General features: G+C 38.7%; 2 protein-coding genes across 2 annotated transcripts; both read left to right on the forward strand.

The window, feature by feature from the left end:
* Positions 1-13,756: 13,756 nt before the first annotated feature.
* Positions 13,757-15,037, forward strand: LOC114522783 (uncharacterized protein K02A2.6-like). The gene has a single exon (XM_028543531.1). The coding sequence runs from the start codon at positions 13,757-13,759 to the stop codon at positions 15,035-15,037; it is 1,281 nt and encodes a 426-aa protein (XP_028399332.1).
* A 468-nt stretch (positions 15,038-15,505) lies between these two features.
* On the forward strand, positions 15,506-16,499 carry LOC114522784. The gene has a single exon (XM_028543532.1). The coding sequence runs from the start codon at positions 15,506-15,508 to the stop codon at positions 16,496-16,498; it is 993 nt and encodes a 330-aa protein (XP_028399333.1). The 3' UTR covers position 16,499.
* Positions 16,500-21,510: the final 5,011 nt, after the last annotated feature.

Consider the following 21,510-nt stretch of genomic DNA (forward strand, 5'->3'; position numbering starts at 1 on the left):
TAACTGTCCTCATTTTAAATTTATTTTGATATTCAAATAAATCGACTTTAACAGACCTAAAATGCAGATTGATTAATCAATAAATCAATAACATGTTCCTATTCTCAATGACATTGTACTTTGAAGGGCACAACAATTGCCATCTTACAGGTGCAAAAATTTTCATATATTTTTACAGAACAACAGCAGAAATTCCTTTGCACTGGCATAACAAAATACTGTAATTATTGTCTCGCATATTCATCAATCCTTTAAGATGATCAATAGACTCTTCCAGAATTTGGTTTCTGCAAATGAAAATCGAAAATCTCTCAACATTCCATGGACCCCCCGTATGGTTTTGAAGCTATTGTTTTGTGTGTTCTCAAACAATTTTAATAAGTGTCTATAAGTGCATCTTTTTGTTTGCGGAATTTCCCACTCAAGTTGAATTACAATCATAATTGCCTTAAAATTCTATTGCCACTCAAGGTAAATTGTATCTATATATAGCTTCCTTTACTAATGCTCTTAGGAAAGTTTAAAACATTCTTAATTTGCTCTATATACCAAATAGGGTAACTCAACTCAAGCAAGAGTTGATAATAATCAGTATTCCCATGAGCCATACAAATAGGGTAGCAAACTCTTTTATATATGCCATGTGTAATAGGGAATAATAAGGTTAACAATAGTTAACTTCCTTGCTCGATTTTAAATACTTGATCAAATTATTTTACTAAATTTATGCAAATAATTTTAATGTTTTACCACAATTATGACAAAATGTTTCAATCAAGTGTAATAATTACGTAATTCAGCCTTAAGGCTGGAAGGTAATTTTATTAAATACATAGATACATGAAAAATTAATATCCTCAAATGATAGTTTCTAACTTTAAATGTTGATGCTCGCAAAAGCCGGTTTTGAAAAAACAATATAGTAATGAATAACTATAAAATAATCATCGCTACTATTTGATCACTATTTTAGTTAGTTGAGGAAATTGAGAAGAAGAATAAAATAATTATTGGATTCATTTTTCGTATGATATTGAGAATACTTTATTAATTCAACTTCATAGCTTTGCTCTCACAATTTAAATATGCATACTTTTTACTGTGAGGAAGGATGCTTTGAATAAGCGTACAAAAACCGGAGCGTTTGAAAAGAATATATTAAATATTCCTCCCTCTCCTCGATAGAGTCAGACTTTTCTTCTAAAAAAATTTCCTTAGGAGTCAGAGAGCTGCTTCTAAGAGCGTGATATTGAAAATCAACAAGACCATAATTAAGGCGGTGTTACACTATGCGATTTTCCTTGCAACTTGCAATGCAATTATAATTTCGAGGGATGTTAATTAGTAAAGAGTGTTCGAAATGCTAAGAAAACGTTAGCAGATCGTAAGAAATGTTCGTATTTGTCAACTTCAGATGCCTCAGGAGTAGAATTGCATTGCAAGTTGCAAGGAAAGTTGCACAGTGTAACACTGCCTTTATTTAATACGTGCTCTACATCATGCATAAAAAATCATATTATGTTTTTATTACGTACATTAGAAGTAGCATCTCTATGCAACTGTCAAATCAGGTTACATTGTGATATGTACAAGTGGAAAGCACTTGAAATAAAAGTTACAAGAAGAAATGGCGATACAGGGAACGTTGCTTAAAGTGAAAACGCTGCCACGTGGTTATTAAGTGGCATCATTTACTCTATGTTTTTCAAGACGATATTTTAACGTTCGGTGAAGATGAATATATGCGCCCTGCTTACACACTTATTGATCCTGATTGGTAATTCAAGATATTGGTGATTACACTTTGATATTTCTTATATTGCCATTTCACTAAGATTAAATTATCTTCCTGCTTGTGTAGCAAATTTCTTTGCTCATAACCTTGCTTGGAACAACCCGGAGGCCATCGATACAATAGTTCTCGTCTTACATCTCTCTCCAGATCGTGTTTGCAGCGATTCGTGAATATGTTGGAAGAAATTGGGGGAATGATTTTGTCAGTTTTTTCGCTTTTCTTGGACGATGCGCCGAGTTTATCTCGGCATGAACCCCACGACCCCGAACACTCAAGTGAAGGCCGCCGACCGATAGAACATGATAAATGGCTGCCATATATCAACAAAGAATACGATAATGGTAATAATGGCGACGAATTGAACTCTTCATTGCCCGAATTTACTAGGGGAAGATTGAGAAACTATCGAAGGCTTGGTGATGTCTCTTCTGAGCGTGTGAGTTATCGGGAGTCCATTTGCAAAAGTCTTTGGACAAGTCTAAGCATAACAATCGCCATTGTCCCGCTAACGGCTTTCACAATGACCTTTCTATATTTGGATTTGAAGACAACTGATCTTTGCATAGAATGGCAATATCACAACCACAGTTTACCGTTGTCTGTAAAACGACTTCGAGTGATTGGCGACAGCGTGGAAGCGATAATAATAAACCTTTGGTTTCCCCTGACAACTGCGATGCTGTTTAGCTGGAAGGTTTTCAAAATGAAGTACTTTTCTACTTTTTATGTTGGTGTTATTTTTGGACTAGCCGTAGTTATCTATTACCAGCTTTTACTGGCTTATGGGATATACGGCGCCCATATTTATTATATCATTCCTGCAAACGCAATATCCTTAACTGGAGTAATAATATCTAGTATTATCATATTACGTAATATTCGAGCCAGCGAACAGACTGTGTCTTATTCTAACTTTCATATATTGGCTCTTGTATCGTCAGAATTTTTCCTGAGTTCTGTCCTGTCATTTGTTACCAGGTACGGTACCATTCCTTTTTTCAATAGTGTGAAAAACGAACACTACAAGTTTTTGATCGCTGCTATGTTTCCTGGGTTGGCCATCATTCCCGCAGCAATCCTGAAGCACATTGCGTTAAGGAAAAGTTCCGAGGTAGTACATCCCGGTCGGAGTTTTGTCCTGGCGTACTGTATTCGAGGTGGAGTGATTTACGTATACCGTGCCATGCAAGCGAACTTTAAAAACATTTGGTTGTTCGTTGGACTCTCGTTGTTTTCTGGCGTTTTAAACTTTTTGAAGAAAGCAACCTATCGCGTAAGAATGAGATTGTGGAGTTACATCATCTCACGGCTGAAGGGAACTGTTTGCTGTCAAAGACTTCACATGAAATCTCGTGACACACCACACTACAGAAGGTTAAGAGCGGATTTAGAAATTCAAGACATGCTTTTTGAGTATATTACACTTGTTCTGAGTCAAGGGATCTTGGTCTTGTTCATTGTAGAAAGTTTTAAACTTTCTGTTTCGTCCATCGTTTACGAGCCTTTGAGGAACATTGTTATCGGCATTGGAATCGACTTTTTTTTCAATGTTTTATCTAATTTTGTTCAAATCCATTACTACAACATTCCAATTAGTCGCGTGTGGGGGAAATACTGGAAACGACATATGTTGGCTAACCTCATCATTCTCATGGTGACAGTGTCATATTTCAGCCGAGTCCTTCTCTCTGATTTTGAAGCGCGCATCAATGGGACTGGTGCGAGGAACGGGACATACATAATCAGGAATTGCTCATTGTTCTAGTCACATTGGGTGGTGCTGAAAATTGATCCTGTCCAAAAACCCGTCACTATCCTAGCTGATGTGAAGCCATTTTCATCATCCAACTGAGTCAGTTTCGGCAGTATTCTCCGTCTCAATGGCATCGTGGGATACAATGATGCATGTGAAAGTCGACTAGCCACTTGGAAGTTACAACAGAGTAAGAGCGGATCTAGCGAACTTGATGGCGCCATCATTGCCATGAGAAAAACCCTCAAAAGTGGTTCTCACAATTCTTAGCATGCATGATTTTACTGTGTGGGAGGATGTTTTAGTAAAACTAAAGACAAAGAACTCTCAAAAATATAACAGCGAATGCTCTTCTTTTTCCACCTTATTAGGTCAGGATCTTTCAGGATTTCTCCTTGGAAAGCGAAAACACTGCCACGTGGTAAATAAGTGGCGTCGCCAGCTCGATTAATGGACAGAAATGATCAAACTATTCTACGTTGTGTCTTTCAAATCGACTATTTCACGGATTAGTAAAGATGAGTGTATAAAGACGCCTTTTTCATGCACCTATTAATTGATGCTGATTGGCAATTGAAAATATTGTTAATTATAGTTTGGTAATTGTTATATTGCCTTTCCAGGATGATTAATGGCATCAACTTCCTGTTTGTCAAATAAATTCCTTGTTTTAGAAGCTATAAAATCCAGAGGCCATCGTGCACAGGACAAGAAAAATCTCATATACGGATACAAGAATTATTATCGTGTCGCATCTTCCAGTTCGTGTCTTCAGCGATCCGTCCAAATGTTAGAAGAAATTGTGGGAATGATTTTGTCAGCGTTTTCGCTTTTCCTGAACGAAGTGCCGCGTTTGTCTCGGCGAGAACAACCTCTTCAGACACACGACTCAAGTGAAAGTCGACTGACAGAGGAAGATAAATGGCTGCCATATATCAACAAAGAATACGGGGACTGTAATAACGACGGTGAATTGACTTCGCCATTTCCCGAAATAACTGCAGAAAGATTGACAGTTTATCACAGGCTTGGTGATGTCTCATCCGAGCTTGTGAGTTATCGGGTGTCCATTTGCAAAAGCTTTTGGACAAGTATAAGTGTAACAATCGCTATTGTACCGATAACGGCGTTCGCAATGGCGCTTTTATATTTTCATTTAAAGACAACTGATCTTTGCATGGAATGGCAATATCTCAACCACAGTTTACCGTTGTCTGTAAAACGACTTTGGGTAATTGGCGTGTGTGTGGAAGCAATAATAATTAACCTTTGGTTTCCCCTGACAACTGCGGTGCTGTTCAGCTGGAAGGTTTTCAAAATGAAGTACATTTCTACTTTTTATATTTCTGTTATATTTGGATTAACGGTGGTTATCTATTACATGCTTTTACAGCTATTTGGGGTCTTCGGCACGCATTTGTATTATAAATATCCTGCAAACGCACTAACCTTAACTGGAGTAATAATTTGTAGTATTGTGGTATTACACAATATTCGAGTCAGCGAGGAGGCCTTATCTTATTCTAACTTCCATATATTTGCCATAGTATCGTCAGAATTTCTCCTGTGCTACCTGCTGTCATTTGTTTACAGATACGGCACCATTCCTTTCTTTACAAGTGTAAAAGAACAACAATATAAATTTCTGGTCGCTGCTATGGCTCCTGCGTTCGCCGTTATTCCTGCAGTAATCCTGAAGCACATTGCGTTGAGGCGAAGTTCCGAGGTGGTAGACCCCGGTCGGAGTTTTGTCCTGGCGTACTGTATTCGAGGTGGTGTAATATATGTATACCGTGCTATGCAAGCGGACTTCAAAAACATATGGCTGTTCGTTGGACTTTCATTATTTTCTGGAGCTTTGAACTTTTTGAAGAAAGCAACCTATCGCGTAAGAATGAGATTGTGGAGTTACGTCATCTCACGGTTAAAGCGAACTGTTTGCTGTCAAAGACTTCACGAAATATCTCGTGACACACCACACTACAGAAGGTTAAGAGCGGATTTAGAAATTCAAGACATGCTTTTTGAGTACATTACACTAGTTCTAAGCCAAGGCATGTTAGTCTTGTACATTGTGGACAGTTTTAAACTTTCTGTTTCGTCCGTCGTTTACGAGGCTTTGAGGAACGTCGCTATTGGCATTGGAATCGACTTCTTTTTCAATGTTTTATCCAATTTTGTTCAAATTCATTACTACAACATTCCAATTAGTCGCGTGTGGTCAAAGTACTGGAAACGACATGTGTTGGCTAACCTCATCGTTCTCATGGTGATAGTGTCATATTTCAGCCCAGTCCTTTTCCCGGTTTTTCAAGCGTGGGCCAATAGGACTGGCGCGAGGAACGGGACGTACATAGTCAAGAATTGCACGCTGCTTTAGTCCGTCGGTGCTGAAGAAGATATCGCATTTATTACGAGATACAATAATTTGGCGGACGATGCAATAGAACAAATGATTAATACTAATAAGCCAATCTCATAAGGTTATTTCCTTAGGGTAAAATCCTTGGCGGCCCAAATATGCGTGATAATTTGAACGCGAGAAATTACGACACCATGTTTACAAATTGGCGAGAAATTTTTCGCGTTCAAATTATCGCGCATTTTTGGGCTGCCTTTAGTACAACAGTGGTGAACGCCAGGTAGAGCTAAATTCCAGCGTTTGCAAGACGTACGCATATTTCAAAATTTCTTCAGATATAAAAAAATGTGCGGTAAGGATTACATTTTCATATTTTAGAAAATACGACTCTATTATAGAAGAAGTCCAAAATGACGGTCTTGGCGTCGAGAATCGATCGTAATCGGGGTTGAAATTTTAAATTCCAAATATTTTACTGAAAGCGTGGGAGAAACCCGGCTTGATGGGTAATATGAGCGTCACATGCATGATGCATGTGGCTACATTGTAGATTGCCAAGGTATTTGAGATAACATAATTTTAGCACTAGTCAAATTCGAGTTCAGACAATCTTTTTTTCATAAATATATTTCACAGCTCAATTCACCGAAAGGCTCACGCTGTTTGAAACACAAAAGGTGAAAATTCTCAAAGGTAGTTAATAACACAATTAAACATGGCTGTTTTAAAATTGGCATTGTGATTCAACAATAGGAGTTCCTGAATCGATATTTGCAATGCTTGTTATGATTCAGCTTTTTCTGGTGCGAATCACGAAACAAAATATCGAAGGGAAACAAAAGCCATCTTAGGTATAGGCACCCTGTTACTAGCTTACTAAATCATTTTATGCAATCAAAACCAAACAAATCCTCTTCAGTAAACGGTAATACAAAATATTCTAACGTTGTCTGGTGTTTTTTTAATTGCCTTTTAAGCATATTTACTTCCGTCTTCCCTCTTGTAATGAATAAATTCCTCTGCTATAAGCTAGCTTGGAAAACCCCCACTGCAAGCCAAGAGGAATCTAAGATACGGACACCTTAATCCTCGTGACACCTCTTCCCACAAAGAGTGATCTATCAAAATGATAGAAGAATTTTTTATATTTCACCCCAGTCCTTCTAACGGTTTTTCATGCGCGCGTCCATGGAACTGCGGCGAGGTATGGTCTATATGGGGTCATACAGGTCATACGAGGTCATACATAGTCAAGAATTGCACGTTGTTTTATTCGGGCGGTGCTGAAGATATAGCATTTATATTACAATCATTTGCGGAGGCCAGTTGTACAAAGGACTAGTTTACTTTTAACTGTAGTTAAGGACGGAATCAGTGGCCAATCAGAATCGTGTATTTCTGAGTTAACTAGGTTGCGAAATGTACTTAAAGAATTTTTTACAACCGCCTCCCGGACGATTTACGTCTTATTTTTGGATTAGCGGTGGTTATCTATTACCTGCTTTTACTGGCTTTTGGAGTCTACGACACCGATGTTTATTATATCACTCCTGTAAATGCTATATGCTTAATTGGAGTGATAATTTGTAGTATTGTGCTGTTACGCAATATTCGAGCCAGCGAGGAGACCATATCTTATTCTAACATCCATATATTTGCCATAGTATCGTCAGAATTTCTCCTGTGCTACCTGCTGTCATTTGTTACCTGTTACGGTACCATTCCTTTTTTCAATGGCGTAAAAGAGAAAAAATATAAGTTCATGATCGCTGCTATGGCACCTGCGTTGGCCATTATTCCTGCAGTAATCCTGAAGCATATTGCGTTGAGGCGAAGTTCCGAGGTAGTACATCCCGGTCGGAGTTTTGTTCTGGCGTACTGTATTCGAGGAGGTGTAATTTATGTATACCGTACCATGCAAGCGGACTTCACAAACATTTGGCTGTTCGTTGGACTTTCATTGTTCTCCGGAGTTTTGAACTTTTTGAAGAAAGCAACCTATCGCGTAAGAATGAGATTGTGGAGTTACATCATCTCACGGTTGAAGCGAACTGTTTGCTGTCAAAGACTTCACGAAATGCCTCGTGACACACCACACTACAGAAGGTTAAGAGCGGATTTAGAAATTCAAGACATGCTTTTTGAGTACATTACACTAGTTCTAAGTCAAGGGATGTTGGTCTTGTACATTGTGGACAGTTTTAAACTTTCTGTTTCGTCCATCGTTTATGAGTTTGTAAGGAACATTGCTATTGGCATTGGAATCGACTTCTTTTTCAATGTCTTATCCAATTTTGTTCAAATTCATTACTACAACATTCCAATTTGTCGCGTGTGGTCAAAGTACTGGAAACGACATATGTTGGCTAACCTCATCATTCTCATGGTGTCAGTGTCATATTTCACCCCAGTCCTTCTCACGGTTCTTCAGGCGCGCGTCCAAGGGACTGCCGTGAGGTATGGGTCATACATAGTCAAGAATTGCACGTTATTTTAGTCGGGCGGTGCTGAAGATATAGCATTTATATTACGATCATTTGCGGAAGCCAGTTGTACAAAGGACTAGTTTACTATTAACTGTAATCAAGGATGGAATCAGTGGCCAATCAGAGTCGTGTATTTCTAAGTTAACTAGGATTTAACTAGGATGCGAAATGTAGTTAAAGAATTTTATACAACCCCTGGACGATAGAATACAATAAAGGATTAATACTAATAAACCAATCACAAAATTTTTAAAACGTGGGAGAGCGGGCAGCCATGACACAGATATAATAAATATCTCAATGCAACCCTACAATTATCTTAATGCTATTTCACAAGCACAGTTCACCACAACGTCAAAAACCATTTTAAGACGCTTGTGGACTCTGCCACTAGCTTAATAAATCTTTTTTATATATATAATCAAAGCCAAACCATCATTCAACCCCTCTTTGGTAAAATGCTATAAACAAAATATGTTAAACATTGTTCTGGTGTTTTTTAGTTCCCTTTAAGCATAATTAGTTCCGTCTTCTTGCTTGTAATTAATAAATTCCTTTGCTACAAGCTAGCTCGGAAAACCCGTTCTATTCGGGAAAACCCGTTCTGTTCGGGAAAACCCGTTCTGTTCGGGAAAACCCGTTCTGTTCAGGAAACGGAAACATTAATTCTCGAGTCACATCTTCCCCCAAACAGCGATCTGTCAAAATATTAGAAGAAATCGTGGGAATAGTTTTGTCCGGGTGTTTGCGCTTTTCTTTAACGACACGTTGCGTTTGTCTTTCCGAGAACAACCTCATCAGACAGGCAACTCAAGTGAAAGCTGTCTCATAGTCGAAGATAAAGCCCCGTATATCAACAAAGAGTACGGGAACTTCAATAATGACGGCGAACGCTATACTGGAAGCGACATGCGCTAACCTCATCATTATTATGGAGACAATGTCATATTTTAGCCCAGTCCTTTTTCCAGTTTTTCGAGTGGCAGCTCATTAGGACTGGCACGAGAAACGGGACGTACACAGTCAAGAATCGCACGTTATTTTAGTCAGGTTGTGTTGAAGATTTAGCATTTATTACGATAATTGGCCGGAAAATACAATAGAACAAGGGGATAATACTGATGAATAAGTATATAAAAGAAAATATTTGAAGAAATGCGTAGATTTTAGAGTTTGGTATAAAACCCAGCATGAATGGTGGGAGAGCGAGCAGCCATGAATTAAGTGTATCAAATGTTTGTTGTTGCCATTCAACATACAAATAATCCCAATGTTATTCTTACAAAAGGCTCTAGAGTTAAGTTTAGCAGAGTGATACACCATATTTGCAACACCACATAGCTTAGGTATATGAGCGTCACAAGCATGTGGCTACATAGGACTGAGATTGCCAAGTTACTTGAGATAACTTAATTTGAGCACTAGTCAAATATGAGTTCAGATTAATATTTCCTCACGGATATATTTCACGGCTCAATTCGCCAAACGACCCCCATCTTTGAGAGACAAAAGAAGAAATTTTTCAAGTTAATTAACTGTTTTATCATAAACATATGCCTGACATTCAAGATTGGAGTTTGCGATTAAACATTAATTTTACAATGCATGCATATGTCAAATGACGGTGTTCTCTCTGGTACAAAAGCGAAAAATAGATTTGGAAGGATCAATGCACTATCCTCAAAAGCCACTGAAGGGAGCTTATGCATTCCGCTACTAAATATATTAACGCGAAGCAAGATATTTCTTCATTCGTAGATGGCATTACAAAATAGTTTAACATTGTTAGGTCTTTGTAATTGCCTTTCACTATATGCATCGCTAATTTATATAGTGACTTCCTGCTTTTAATGTAAAAATTCCTTCGCTAAATCCAGAACCCAGAACTCGACGAAAAGCAGGGAAAATACATATTATACGGATAGAATAATTCTCGTCTCACCTCTTGCTCCAAATCGTGTCTACAGCTATTCAGTCGTCAATCATGTTGGAAGAAATTGTGGGAATGATTCTGTCAGTGTTTTCGCTTTTCATGAACGAAGCGCCGCGTTTGTCTTTGCGACAACAACTTCATGAGGCAGACGACTCTAGTGAAAGCCGACCGATGGAGGAAGATAAATGGCTGCCATATATCAATAAAGAATACGAGAACAATAATAGCGACGATGAATTGATTTCGCCATTGCCCGAATTCAGTAGACAAAGATTGGCAGACTATAGCAGGATTGGTGATGTGTCACCGGTTCAAATTGTGAGTTATCGGAAGTCTATTTGCAAGAGTTTTTGGACAAGTCTAAATATAACAATCGCTATTATACCCCTAACGGCATTTATGATGGCGTTGATATATTTGGATTTCAAGACAAATGATCTTTGCATAGAATGGTGTAGTGTCGTAGCAAATAACGATCCCTCAGTAACAAAATAGAACTAAATATGCGCATAATTAGGTACTCATGCGTACGAACAGAGACATATAAAAGGACAAATAATATATATATAAAAAGAAACGGAATACGGAGTCTTCGAGTAAACATTAATATTTTCGTTAGAAGTGTAATATATATCTAGAAACATAGGTGAATAAATATCGATACTAACACGATATCCTACATTGGCGACGAGGATAACTAGACAAACACCCAAAGCTATAATCATAAAAGTTATACACGTGTTAACATGGCTAATAGCATGTCTATAAACTTTCCGCCGTTTGACCCAGACGTAGATCAAACGACAGTCGGCAACAGATTTACCAAATACGTTGATCGATTTAAGAACTATATAATCGCAATGGATATTAAAGACAAAGCCAGAAAAAGAGCCCTATTTCTACACACCGCGGGATTCAAGGTGCAAGACATTTTTGAAACGCTAGAGGAAACAGGAGACGATTTCGAAACGGCGGCTTCGAAGCTTGCAGAATATTTTCAACCCAAAAGGAACAATCTTTACAACATATACCAACTCAGACAAATCCAACAAGAACAAGACGAAACCAGCGATGATTATTGCACAAGATTAAAGCAAGCAGCGAGATTATGTGAATTCCCAGAGGGCTGGCAAGACACCGAAATACAATTGCAGATCATAGATAAAGGAAAATCGAAAAGACTACGACGACAATTGCTGAGTAAAGAACATACGCTACAAGAAGCGCTTGAGTTCGCAAGAGCACAAGAGATAGCAGATAGCCAAGCATCGACGATCGAGAAAGGACTTAAGTATGAAAAATTACGAGTCGAAGAAATACATGAAACAAGAATAACACCAGAAAAAACCGAATCATCAAAGAAATGCTTCTTTTGTGGGGGAAAATTCCCGCATCAAGGTGGAAGGACCAAATGCCCAGCCTGGGGTAAAGAATGTAAAATATGTAACAAATCCAACCACTTCGCAAAATGTTGTAAAAGTTCAAACAGACTAAAGGCGGTAGGAAAGATCGAGAAGGAAGATAATGACAGCGTATCAGACAGTAGTGACGATATATCGGTTTACAATGTCGGGGCAGTAAGCGCTGGGGCAGTAGAACCTGAGCGTAGACCAGTTCGAACGATAAAGATAGACAACAGTAAGATAGATGTCCTGGTAGATACGGGAGCCACGGCAAACATCATAGACGAGGAAGCGTTTAGGAAATTATACCCAAAAGGACAGACATTAAGAAAAGTAAAGAGCATCATGCAACCATACCACACAGAGGAAAATCCAACTCCACCATTACGTATTATTGGCAAATTCGACGCGATGATTGAATCCGAGACAAGATTGGTGTCAGCAACATTTTACGTGGTAAAGGGGAAGACAAAAACAGAGCCATTGCTTAGCTACCAAACTGCCCAAGAACTGAACATGATTAAGGTTGTAACGGCAGTAAAGGAGCAACCCTCAAGAGTGGAGGAATTATTGACGACTTATAACGATAGATTCGAAGGTATTGGGAAAATGAAAGGAGTAAAAGTCGACCTCAATATCGACACAGAAGTTAAACCAGTCGCACAACCACTTCGGCGGATACCGTTTAGTATACGTCCGAAGATAGAAGAAGAGTTGAAAAGGCTGGAGGAGAAAGATATCATAGAGAAAATAGATAAACCTACTAGTTGGGTGTCCCCCACAGTAATCACCCCCAAGAAGAATCCAAACGAAATACGTCTCAACGTCGATATGAGAGTAGCTAATAGTGCCATCCCCGAGTGAACAGCATTACGCCAACGATCGAAGAAGTGATACATGAATTAAATGGAGCGGAAGTCTTTTCCCACCTAGATATGAACCATGGATACCACCAGTTGGAGCTTGAAGAAAACAGCCGTGATATAACAACCTTCACGACACATACCGGATTCTACAGGTATAAGAGACTCAACTATGGGACGAAATCAGCTGGTGACATATTTCAAAACAAAATACGGGAAGAACTGACCCAGCACATACCAGGCGTTATTAATATCAGCGACGATATACTGGTATCGGGGAGAAATCAACAGGAGCACGACGAAAGACTAGAACTACTTCTTGAAACAGCGAAAGATAAACAGGTTACTTTCAATAAATCGAAGTGCGAATTTAGCAAAGACAAGTGTTTATATTTCGGGTTAGTATTCTCGAAGGACGGAGTAAGCCCAGACCCGGGCAAAGTTCAGGCAATCAAAACAACATCTCCACCACGGAATGCCAAGGAACTTAATTCATTTTTATGCACAGTGCAGTATAACGCTAGATTTATGAAAAGATTTGCACCTTCGACTGAAAAATTGAGGAGCCTTTTGAAAGACGAACATTTTAAATGGGAAACTGAACACCAGAGAGCATTCGAAAACCTAAAAAAAGATTGTGTGACGAGACCAGCCTAGTGTACTTCGATCCCAAGGCGGAACACGAAGTTCACGTAGATGGGTGTCCTCTGGGGATATCAGCAACACTGGTGCAAAGAAGTGACAAAGAGGGACCGTGGCGAGTAGTACAATACGCAAGCCGCTCGTTGACAGATACAGAAAGCAGGTACTCACAGATTGAGCTGGAAACCCTGGCTGTAGATTTCGCATGTAAGAAATTTCACCTGTATTTATACGGAATACCTTTTACAATAATCACGGACCACAAACCATTAGAAGCAATCATAAATAATCCAAGACATCAAACCTCAATACGGCTACAGAGAATCTTGGTAAGGATTGTGGACTACGATTTCAAGGTAGAATACAGGCCGGGAAAACAACATATCCGATTATACTTCAAGGCACCCGCTACCGCGTAAGGAGTGTACCAAGCAAGAGCTAAGTACAAGTAAGGAAGTAAAACAATATGTGAACTATATTCTCCAAAATGACGTGCCTATCTCGATTAGTATAGAGGAAATGAAGCAAGCTGTGAAAGAAGACCCAGCAATGAGAAAACTGTCGCAATGCATAAAAAGAGGACAAATGGTGAATACAGAGGATATCAGTGGATATAAAAACGTATTCCAGGAACTGGCATTGGTGGACGACCTGATCATGCGAGGTGAAAGAATGGTAGTCCCAGACAAGTTGCAGAAACGAATGATACAGATTGCCCACGAAGGACATCAAGGAGTAGTACGAACTAAACAAATGCTCCGTGCACACGTCTGGTTCCCGGGAATAGATGCAGCAGTGAAAAACTACACGGACAAGTGTTTGGGATGTCAAGCAACTACGCCATTGAATAACAGAGAGCCACTACAAATGACAGAACTACCAGATGGACCATGGGAAAAAGTCAGCATGGACTTCGCGGGACCCTTACCAAACAAAGATACGATATTGGTAATGTGGGATCAATATGCCAAATACCCAGTAGTCGAATTCGTCACCACAACATCGGCAGAAACAACAATACGTGTGCTGGAACGTATCTTCACTACATATGGTACTCCAAAAGAGATAAAGACAGATAATGGACCACCATTCAACTCGGGAAAATTTTCAGAATTTGCAAAAACGCTGGGTTTTAAACACCGGAAAGTTACTCCAAAATGGGCCGAGGCAAATGGTGATGTCGAAAGAATGATTCAAATCATAAAAAAAAGTGCGAAGATAGCGAAAATAGAAGGAAAGAACATCCGACAGGAAATTCAAAAAACAATCAGAAGCTATCGAGACACGCCACATGGAAACACCGGAGAAACCCCCAACAAGTTGATCTTTGGGAGGGAACTGAATGGTCGTCTACCACCTCGAATGAAGAAGAAGACAGTATCTGATGCAACCATCCGACAAAGAGACGCAACTGCTAAACAAAAGTGCAAGGCCTATGCAGACAGCAGGAGACATACCAAAGCGATACACATCGAAGTGGGAGACAAAATACTTGTGGAGCAGGACAAAATTGACAGTCTAACCCCTCGTTATAATCCGGAACCGTTTGTGGTGATCGCAAGGAAAGGCTCGATGATAACAGCTCAGAAAGGAGAGACTATACTATGCAGAAATACAGCGAAGTGTAAACGTTTGAAATGCGCTGAGGATGAAGAAAGCGACAATGAATGGCAACCATCATTAAGTAGGCAGATGCAACCTGATAGAGAAGAGAGAGAGCCGACGAGACAGAGGAGCCCACGACCAATGAGGAATAGAATATCGACAAAGCAAACAATATACAAGGATTTTCATACATAATAGACGGAAAATATATATAAGAGGGGAGGGATGTAGTGTCGTAGCAAATAACGATCCCTCAGTAACAAAATAGAACTAAATATGCGCATAATTAGGTACTCATGCGTACGAACAGAGACATATAAAAGGACAAATAATATATATATAAAAAGAAACGGAATACGGAGTCTTCGAGTAAACATTAATATTTTCGTTAGAAGTGTAATATATATCTAGAAACATAGGTGAATAAATATCGATACTAACACGATATCCTACAAATGGCAATATCAAAACCACAGTTTACCGTTGTCTATAAAACGGACTCAATTGATTGGCCACAGTGTGGAAGTGTTAATAATATTCCTTTGGTTTCCTCTGACAGCTGTAGTGCTGTTCAGCTGGAAAGTTTTCAAAATGAAGTACTTTTCTACTTTTTATGTTGGTGTTATTTTTGGATTAATGGTAGTTATCTATTACTTATTTTTAATGGTATTTGGGGTCTACGAGACGCACGTGTATTACAGATCTCCTGCAAATGTTCTTTTCCTTATTGGAATCATCGTCTGTTCTGTGCTTATATTGCACAATATTCGAGTCAGTGAGCAAAACATATCTTATTCCAACTTCCATATATTGTCTTTGGTATCGTCAGAATTTCTCCTGGGTTCTCTGCTGGCATACATTCACAGATACGGCATAGTTCCTTTCTTCAATGGTGTAAAAGAAGAACAATATAAGTTTATGATCGCTGCTATGACTCCTGCGTCAGCCATCATTCCTGCAGCAATATTGAAGCTCATTGCGTTGAGGCGAAGTTCCGAGATAGTAAATCCCGGTCGGAGTTTTCTTTTGGTGTACTGCATTCGAGGTGGAATAATTTTCGTATACCGTACCATGCAAGCGGACTTTAAAAACATTTGGCTGTTCGTTGGACTTTCATTATTTTTTGGTGTTTTGAACTTTTTGAAGAAAGCAACCTATCGCTTAAGAATGAGATTGTGGAGTTACATCATCTCACAGTTGAAGCGAACTGTTTGCTGTCAAAGACTTCACGAAATGCCTCGTGACACACCACACTACAGAAGATTAAGAGCCGATTTAGAAATTCAAGACATGCTTTTTGAGTACATTACACTAGTTCTAAGTCAAGGAACCTTAGTCTTGTACATTGTGGAAAGTTTTAAACTTTCTGTTTCGTCCATCGTATACGAGAGTTTGAGGAACATTGCTATTGGCATTGGAATCGACTTCTTTTTCAATGTTTTTTCCATTTTTGTTCAAATTCATTACTACAACATTCCAATTAGTCGCGTGTGGTCGAAGTACTGGAAACGACATGTGCTTGCTAACCTCATCATTCTCATGGTGATGGTGTCGTATTTCAACTCAGTCCTTGTATCGATTTTTAAAGTCCGCATCAATTGGACCGGCACAGACCACGGGGCGTACATTGTCAGAAACTGTACCTCGTTTCAGTAACGAACAGCCCATTAAGAGGACGAGACAACTTAAGGCTGTCTATTTAGTCCTATCGAAATAGAATGTAGAATCAACTCTTAATAGAAACGACATTTGTTTGCTAACCTCATCATTGTCATCGTTGTCATGGTGATGGTGTCCATGCGCGCGTCCAAGGAACGAAACCAGTGAACAGAACAGACATTATACATAGTCAGGAACTGTCCTTTATTTTAGGGCAGGCCTACCAAAAAAAATAAATAACTTTAAGACTCTGCATTAAGTCCATTTTAAGTGGAGTGTGGAATCAACCCTTATTATAGTGGTGTATTCCAGGTGATCTCGCTCTTATATTTTGGCCAATCAGCGGTCAAAATGGTTGCCGAAATGGAAATTTATTCGCAGTATTTAATGGATTACATATGTTTATATCTCTCGTTATTCGTTATGAAACTTATCAAAATTTTTAGGACTAGGTTTAGTTCTTAAATAGTTCAGTTCGCCATAAATTTTAAACCGAAATAAAAGTATATTTCGACAGATATTAAAGTTTTTTATTCGGGAAGTGGATTTTTATTTGGCAACTAGTACAAGTCCCAGTATTTTCCCGCCATTTCAGATCAACTTGCCGAATAGCGCTATCCACCGGATAGTGATTTTTTCAACCCTTCTAAAAATGCTTGAAAAGCAATAAAATTTCAGCTTTGGAACGAAAATTTATTAAAGAGGATTCTCACTTTAGGAATACTAAGATTCAATCAAAGTTATACCCAACAACAGGCGACTTTGAAAGCAAGTGAAAAAATCACTATCCGGTGGATAGCGCTGTCCGGCTTTCATACAACCGGCCCCAGGGGCCGATTGTATCAAGCCCGTTTAGCTTAAACGGTGGATAAGTTAAAATTAAAAAACACTCTTACATCTCTCTGGAATGAGTCAACTTTAATATTATGCACCGAATTCGAATATGTAGTTGTAAACCGCTTCTTTGAATTAAGTTTAAAAACATTTAGTTCGCTTGTTGAATAAAACGTTAGACTTGCTTTCTATTTTGAACTTATCCACCGTTTAAGCTAAACGGGCTTGATACAACCGGCCCCTGATGAATAAGTTTACAACGGAAAATATATACGAAGGCCGGAATAGCTAAATTTCTAGAGTTTGAAAGCAGTGGCGAAACTAGAATGATTGTTTTGAAGTATTTATACATATATTCAACTTGGCGAGAATCGATATCGTAATTGATGTGTAAAAATATAAAGCCCAGCATAAAACATGGAAGAGCGAGCAGCCATGAATCAAGTGCATCAAATGTTTTTGCTATGCAACACTACAATAATCCTAATGCTATTTCCACAAAAGCTCTGCTGGAGTCGCGCTTCAAGGAGGCGTTCCGACCTGAATTTTAAAATTTATATTTCGTTTAACACTTCTTTTGATTAAGTTTAACCGGAGTTTGATTCACTACTAACTCTGCCACTAAGTTAAAATAATATTAAATCAAGCAAAGTAAAATATTTCAGTCTTGTTGGTAAATGGTAATACAAAATATTTTTAACATTGTCTGGCGTTTTGTAACAATACTGCCTTTCTGTATGCATAGTTAATTCGATTTCCTGCTTGTAATGTACAAATTCCTCTGCTAAAACCACAACCCAGAGACCGTCGTAGGACAAAAGAATTATAATATACGAATAGAATAATTCTCGTCTCACCTCAAGTCGTGTCTACAGCGATTCAGTCGTCAATCATGTTGGAAGAAATTCTGGGAATGATTCTGTCAGTGTTTTCGCTTTTCCTGAACGAAACGCCGCGTTTGTCTCGGCGAGAACAACTTCATGAGGCAGACGACTCTAGTGAAAGCCAACCGATGGAGGAAGATAAATGGCTGCCATATATCAACAAAGAATACGATGACTTTAATAACGAGAACGAATTGACTTCGTCATCCGAATCCACTAGAGGAAGATTGACAGAATATAGCAGGATTGTTGATGTCTCACCGGTTCAAATTGTGAGTTATCGGAAGTCTATTTGCAAAAGTTTTTGGACAAATCTGAGTATAACAATCGCTATTATACCCCTAACGGCATTTATGATGGCGTTTATATATTTGGATTTCAAGACAAATGATCTTTGCATAGAATGGCAATATCACAACCACAGTTTACCGTTGTCTGTAAAACGGACTCGATTGATTGGCCACAGTGTGGAAGTGTTAATAATATTCCTTTGGTTTCCTCTGACAGCTGTAGTGCTGTTCAGTTGGAAAGTTTTCAAAATGAAGTACTTTTCTACTTTTTATGTTGGTCTTATTTTTGGATTAATAGTAGTTATCTATTACTCATTTCTGATGGTATTTGGAACCTATGATACGCATGTATATTATAAATATCCTGAAAATGTCCTTTTCTTTATTGGAATAATCATGTGTTGTGTAGTGATATTGCACAATATTCGCTCCAGTGAGCAGACCATATCTTATTCTAACTTCCATATAATGGCTCTGGTATCGTCAGAATTTCTCGTGGCTGCTTTACTGGCATTCATTTACGGATACGGCATAGTTCCTTTCTTTAATAGTGTAATGGAAAAACAGTATAAGTTTCTGATCACTACTATGACTCCTGCGTTGTTCATTATTCCTGCAGCAATCCAAAAGCATATTGCGTCGAGGAAAAGTTCCGAGATAATACATCCCGGCCGGTGTTTTGTGCTGGTGTACTGTATCCGATGTGGTATAATTTACTTATTCCGTATCATGCAAGCAGACTTTAAAAACATTTGGCTGTTCGTTGGACTTTCATTGTTTTCCGGAGTTTTGAACTTTTTGAAGAAAGCAACCTATCCCGTAAGAATGAGATTGTGGAGTTATATCATCTCACGGTTGAGGCGAACTGTTTGCTGTCAAAGACTTCATGAAATGCCTTGTGACACACCACACTACAGAAGGTTAAGAGCGGATTTAGAAATTCAAAACATGCTTTTTGAGTACATTACACTAGTTCTAAGTCAAGGGATGTTGGTCTTGTACATTGTGGATAGTTTTAAACTTTCTGTTTCGTCCATCATTTACGAGACTTTGAGGAACATTGCTATTGGCATTGGAATCGACTTCTTTTTCAATGTTTTATCCAATTTTGTTCAAATTCATTACTACAACATTCCAATTAGTCGTGTGTGGTCAAGGTACTGGAAACGACATATGCTTGCTAACGTCATCGTTCTCATGGTGATAGTGTCATATTTCACCCCAGTCCTACTCTCCGTTTTTCATGCGCGCGTGACTACGAATGGGGCGAGGAACGGAACCTACATAGTAAATAATTGCACGTCGTTTTAGTGAAGCGATGCTGAAGATATCGCACTTATTACGATAATTTACATGAAAATACAGTAGAACAAAGAAGTAATACTGATTAATAAGTTTATAAAGGAGAAATATACGAAGGAATAATGATTAACTTTCTAGAGTTTCAGTTTGAAAGTATTTATATTTCTGTAATTCTGCAGATGTAATCAATAAAAGTGTGGGAAAATTTACAGAATTGTTTCATACTTTAAATCTTGATACTTGCCGAGCATGCGCAATAAAAAGTGGGTACACTAGTTCCAGCTGTGTATCTATTGTATGAATATTGCGAGTCCAATTGCACGGCCAGTGTTTACAATAAGAGAAGCAAGTTCAAAATGCCGGCACCATACTCGAATGATCTACGGTGGCGAATCATATTTCATCGCGTCTATATTTCTTGCTTTTCATCGTGTGAAGTAACCTTAATAGAGAGCTTTAGCAGTGAGTACGAGTACGACTACGACTACGAGATTCGTCATTCTCGCGCGTTGTTTGCTTACGTCATCAGTCAAAACTCGTAGTCGTTGGAAGTCGTTGGGCTTTTGAGTAAGAGTTTTTTGATAAATTTTGTACTCGAAAGCCCAACCACAGATTAGCTATAGGTTATCTGTGGCCCAACTTAGTCACTGCTAAAGCTCCCTAATTACTCTGTGGCAGCACAACAAAGACCCTAATATACTATTTCTTAAAAAAGGCTCTGAAGTTGTACTTCAAGCAGGCGTTCCGAACTGAACTCTAATATGTCGTTTGACACTTCTTTTGATTTAGTTTAGCAATGTTTGATATAACCTATTTGCAACACAACATAGCTGCATAGAAGATTGCCCATTAATTTGAAATAACATAATTTGAGCACTAGTTCAGATAATTGTTTTCTCACGGATATATTTCACGGTTCAATTCGCCAAACGACCCACGCTTTGTGAGAGACAATCGAAGAAAGGTAATTAACTGTTTTATCGTAGAAATGCCTGGCATTCAAGTTTGGAGTTTGCGATTAATCATTGTTACAATCATTGACACAATTAACATTGTTACAATCATTGACATAATGAATTGGAACGATGTCTTACAAGCGCACAAATTCGCCATGCAAGCGAAAAATACCACATATTTCCGTTCAATATCGCTTATATACCACCCCTCCGCCTTCCCCCAAACAATGTTGATTCAACTGATAATGTATGTGTTGAATTAGATATTTTATTACAGTAGCAGGAACATTGTTTGGGGGGATTGGGGGTGGCACGAGCCTCCATGCGCGTTCGTTTCAGCCTATTTGTCAATGATTGTAGGTCTTTGTAATTGCCCTTTCATTATATGCATGGCTAATTCGTCTTCCTGCTTTCAATGTACAAATTCCTTCGCTATAAATCCAGAAACCAGAACTCGACGAAAACCAAGCGAAATACATACTATACGGATAGAATAATTCTCGTCTCACCTCTCGCCCCAAATCGTGTCTACAGCGATTCAGTCGTCAATCATGTTGCAAGAAATTCTGGGAATGATTTTGTCAGTGTTTTCGCTTTTCCTGAACGAAACGCCGCGTTTGTTTCGGCGAGAACAACTTCATGAGGCAGACGACTCTAGTGAAAGCCGACCGATGGAGGAAGATAAATGGCTGCCATATATCAATAAAGAATACGAGAATATTAATAGCGACGATGAATCGATT

This window comes from Dendronephthya gigantea, unplaced genomic scaffold (genome assembly GCF_004324835.1).
Source record: "Dendronephthya gigantea isolate DGI-Jeju-01 unplaced genomic scaffold, DenGig_1.0 000024F, whole genome shotgun sequence".
NCBI lineage: Eukaryota > Metazoa > Cnidaria > Anthozoa > Malacalcyonacea > Nephtheidae > Dendronephthya > Dendronephthya gigantea.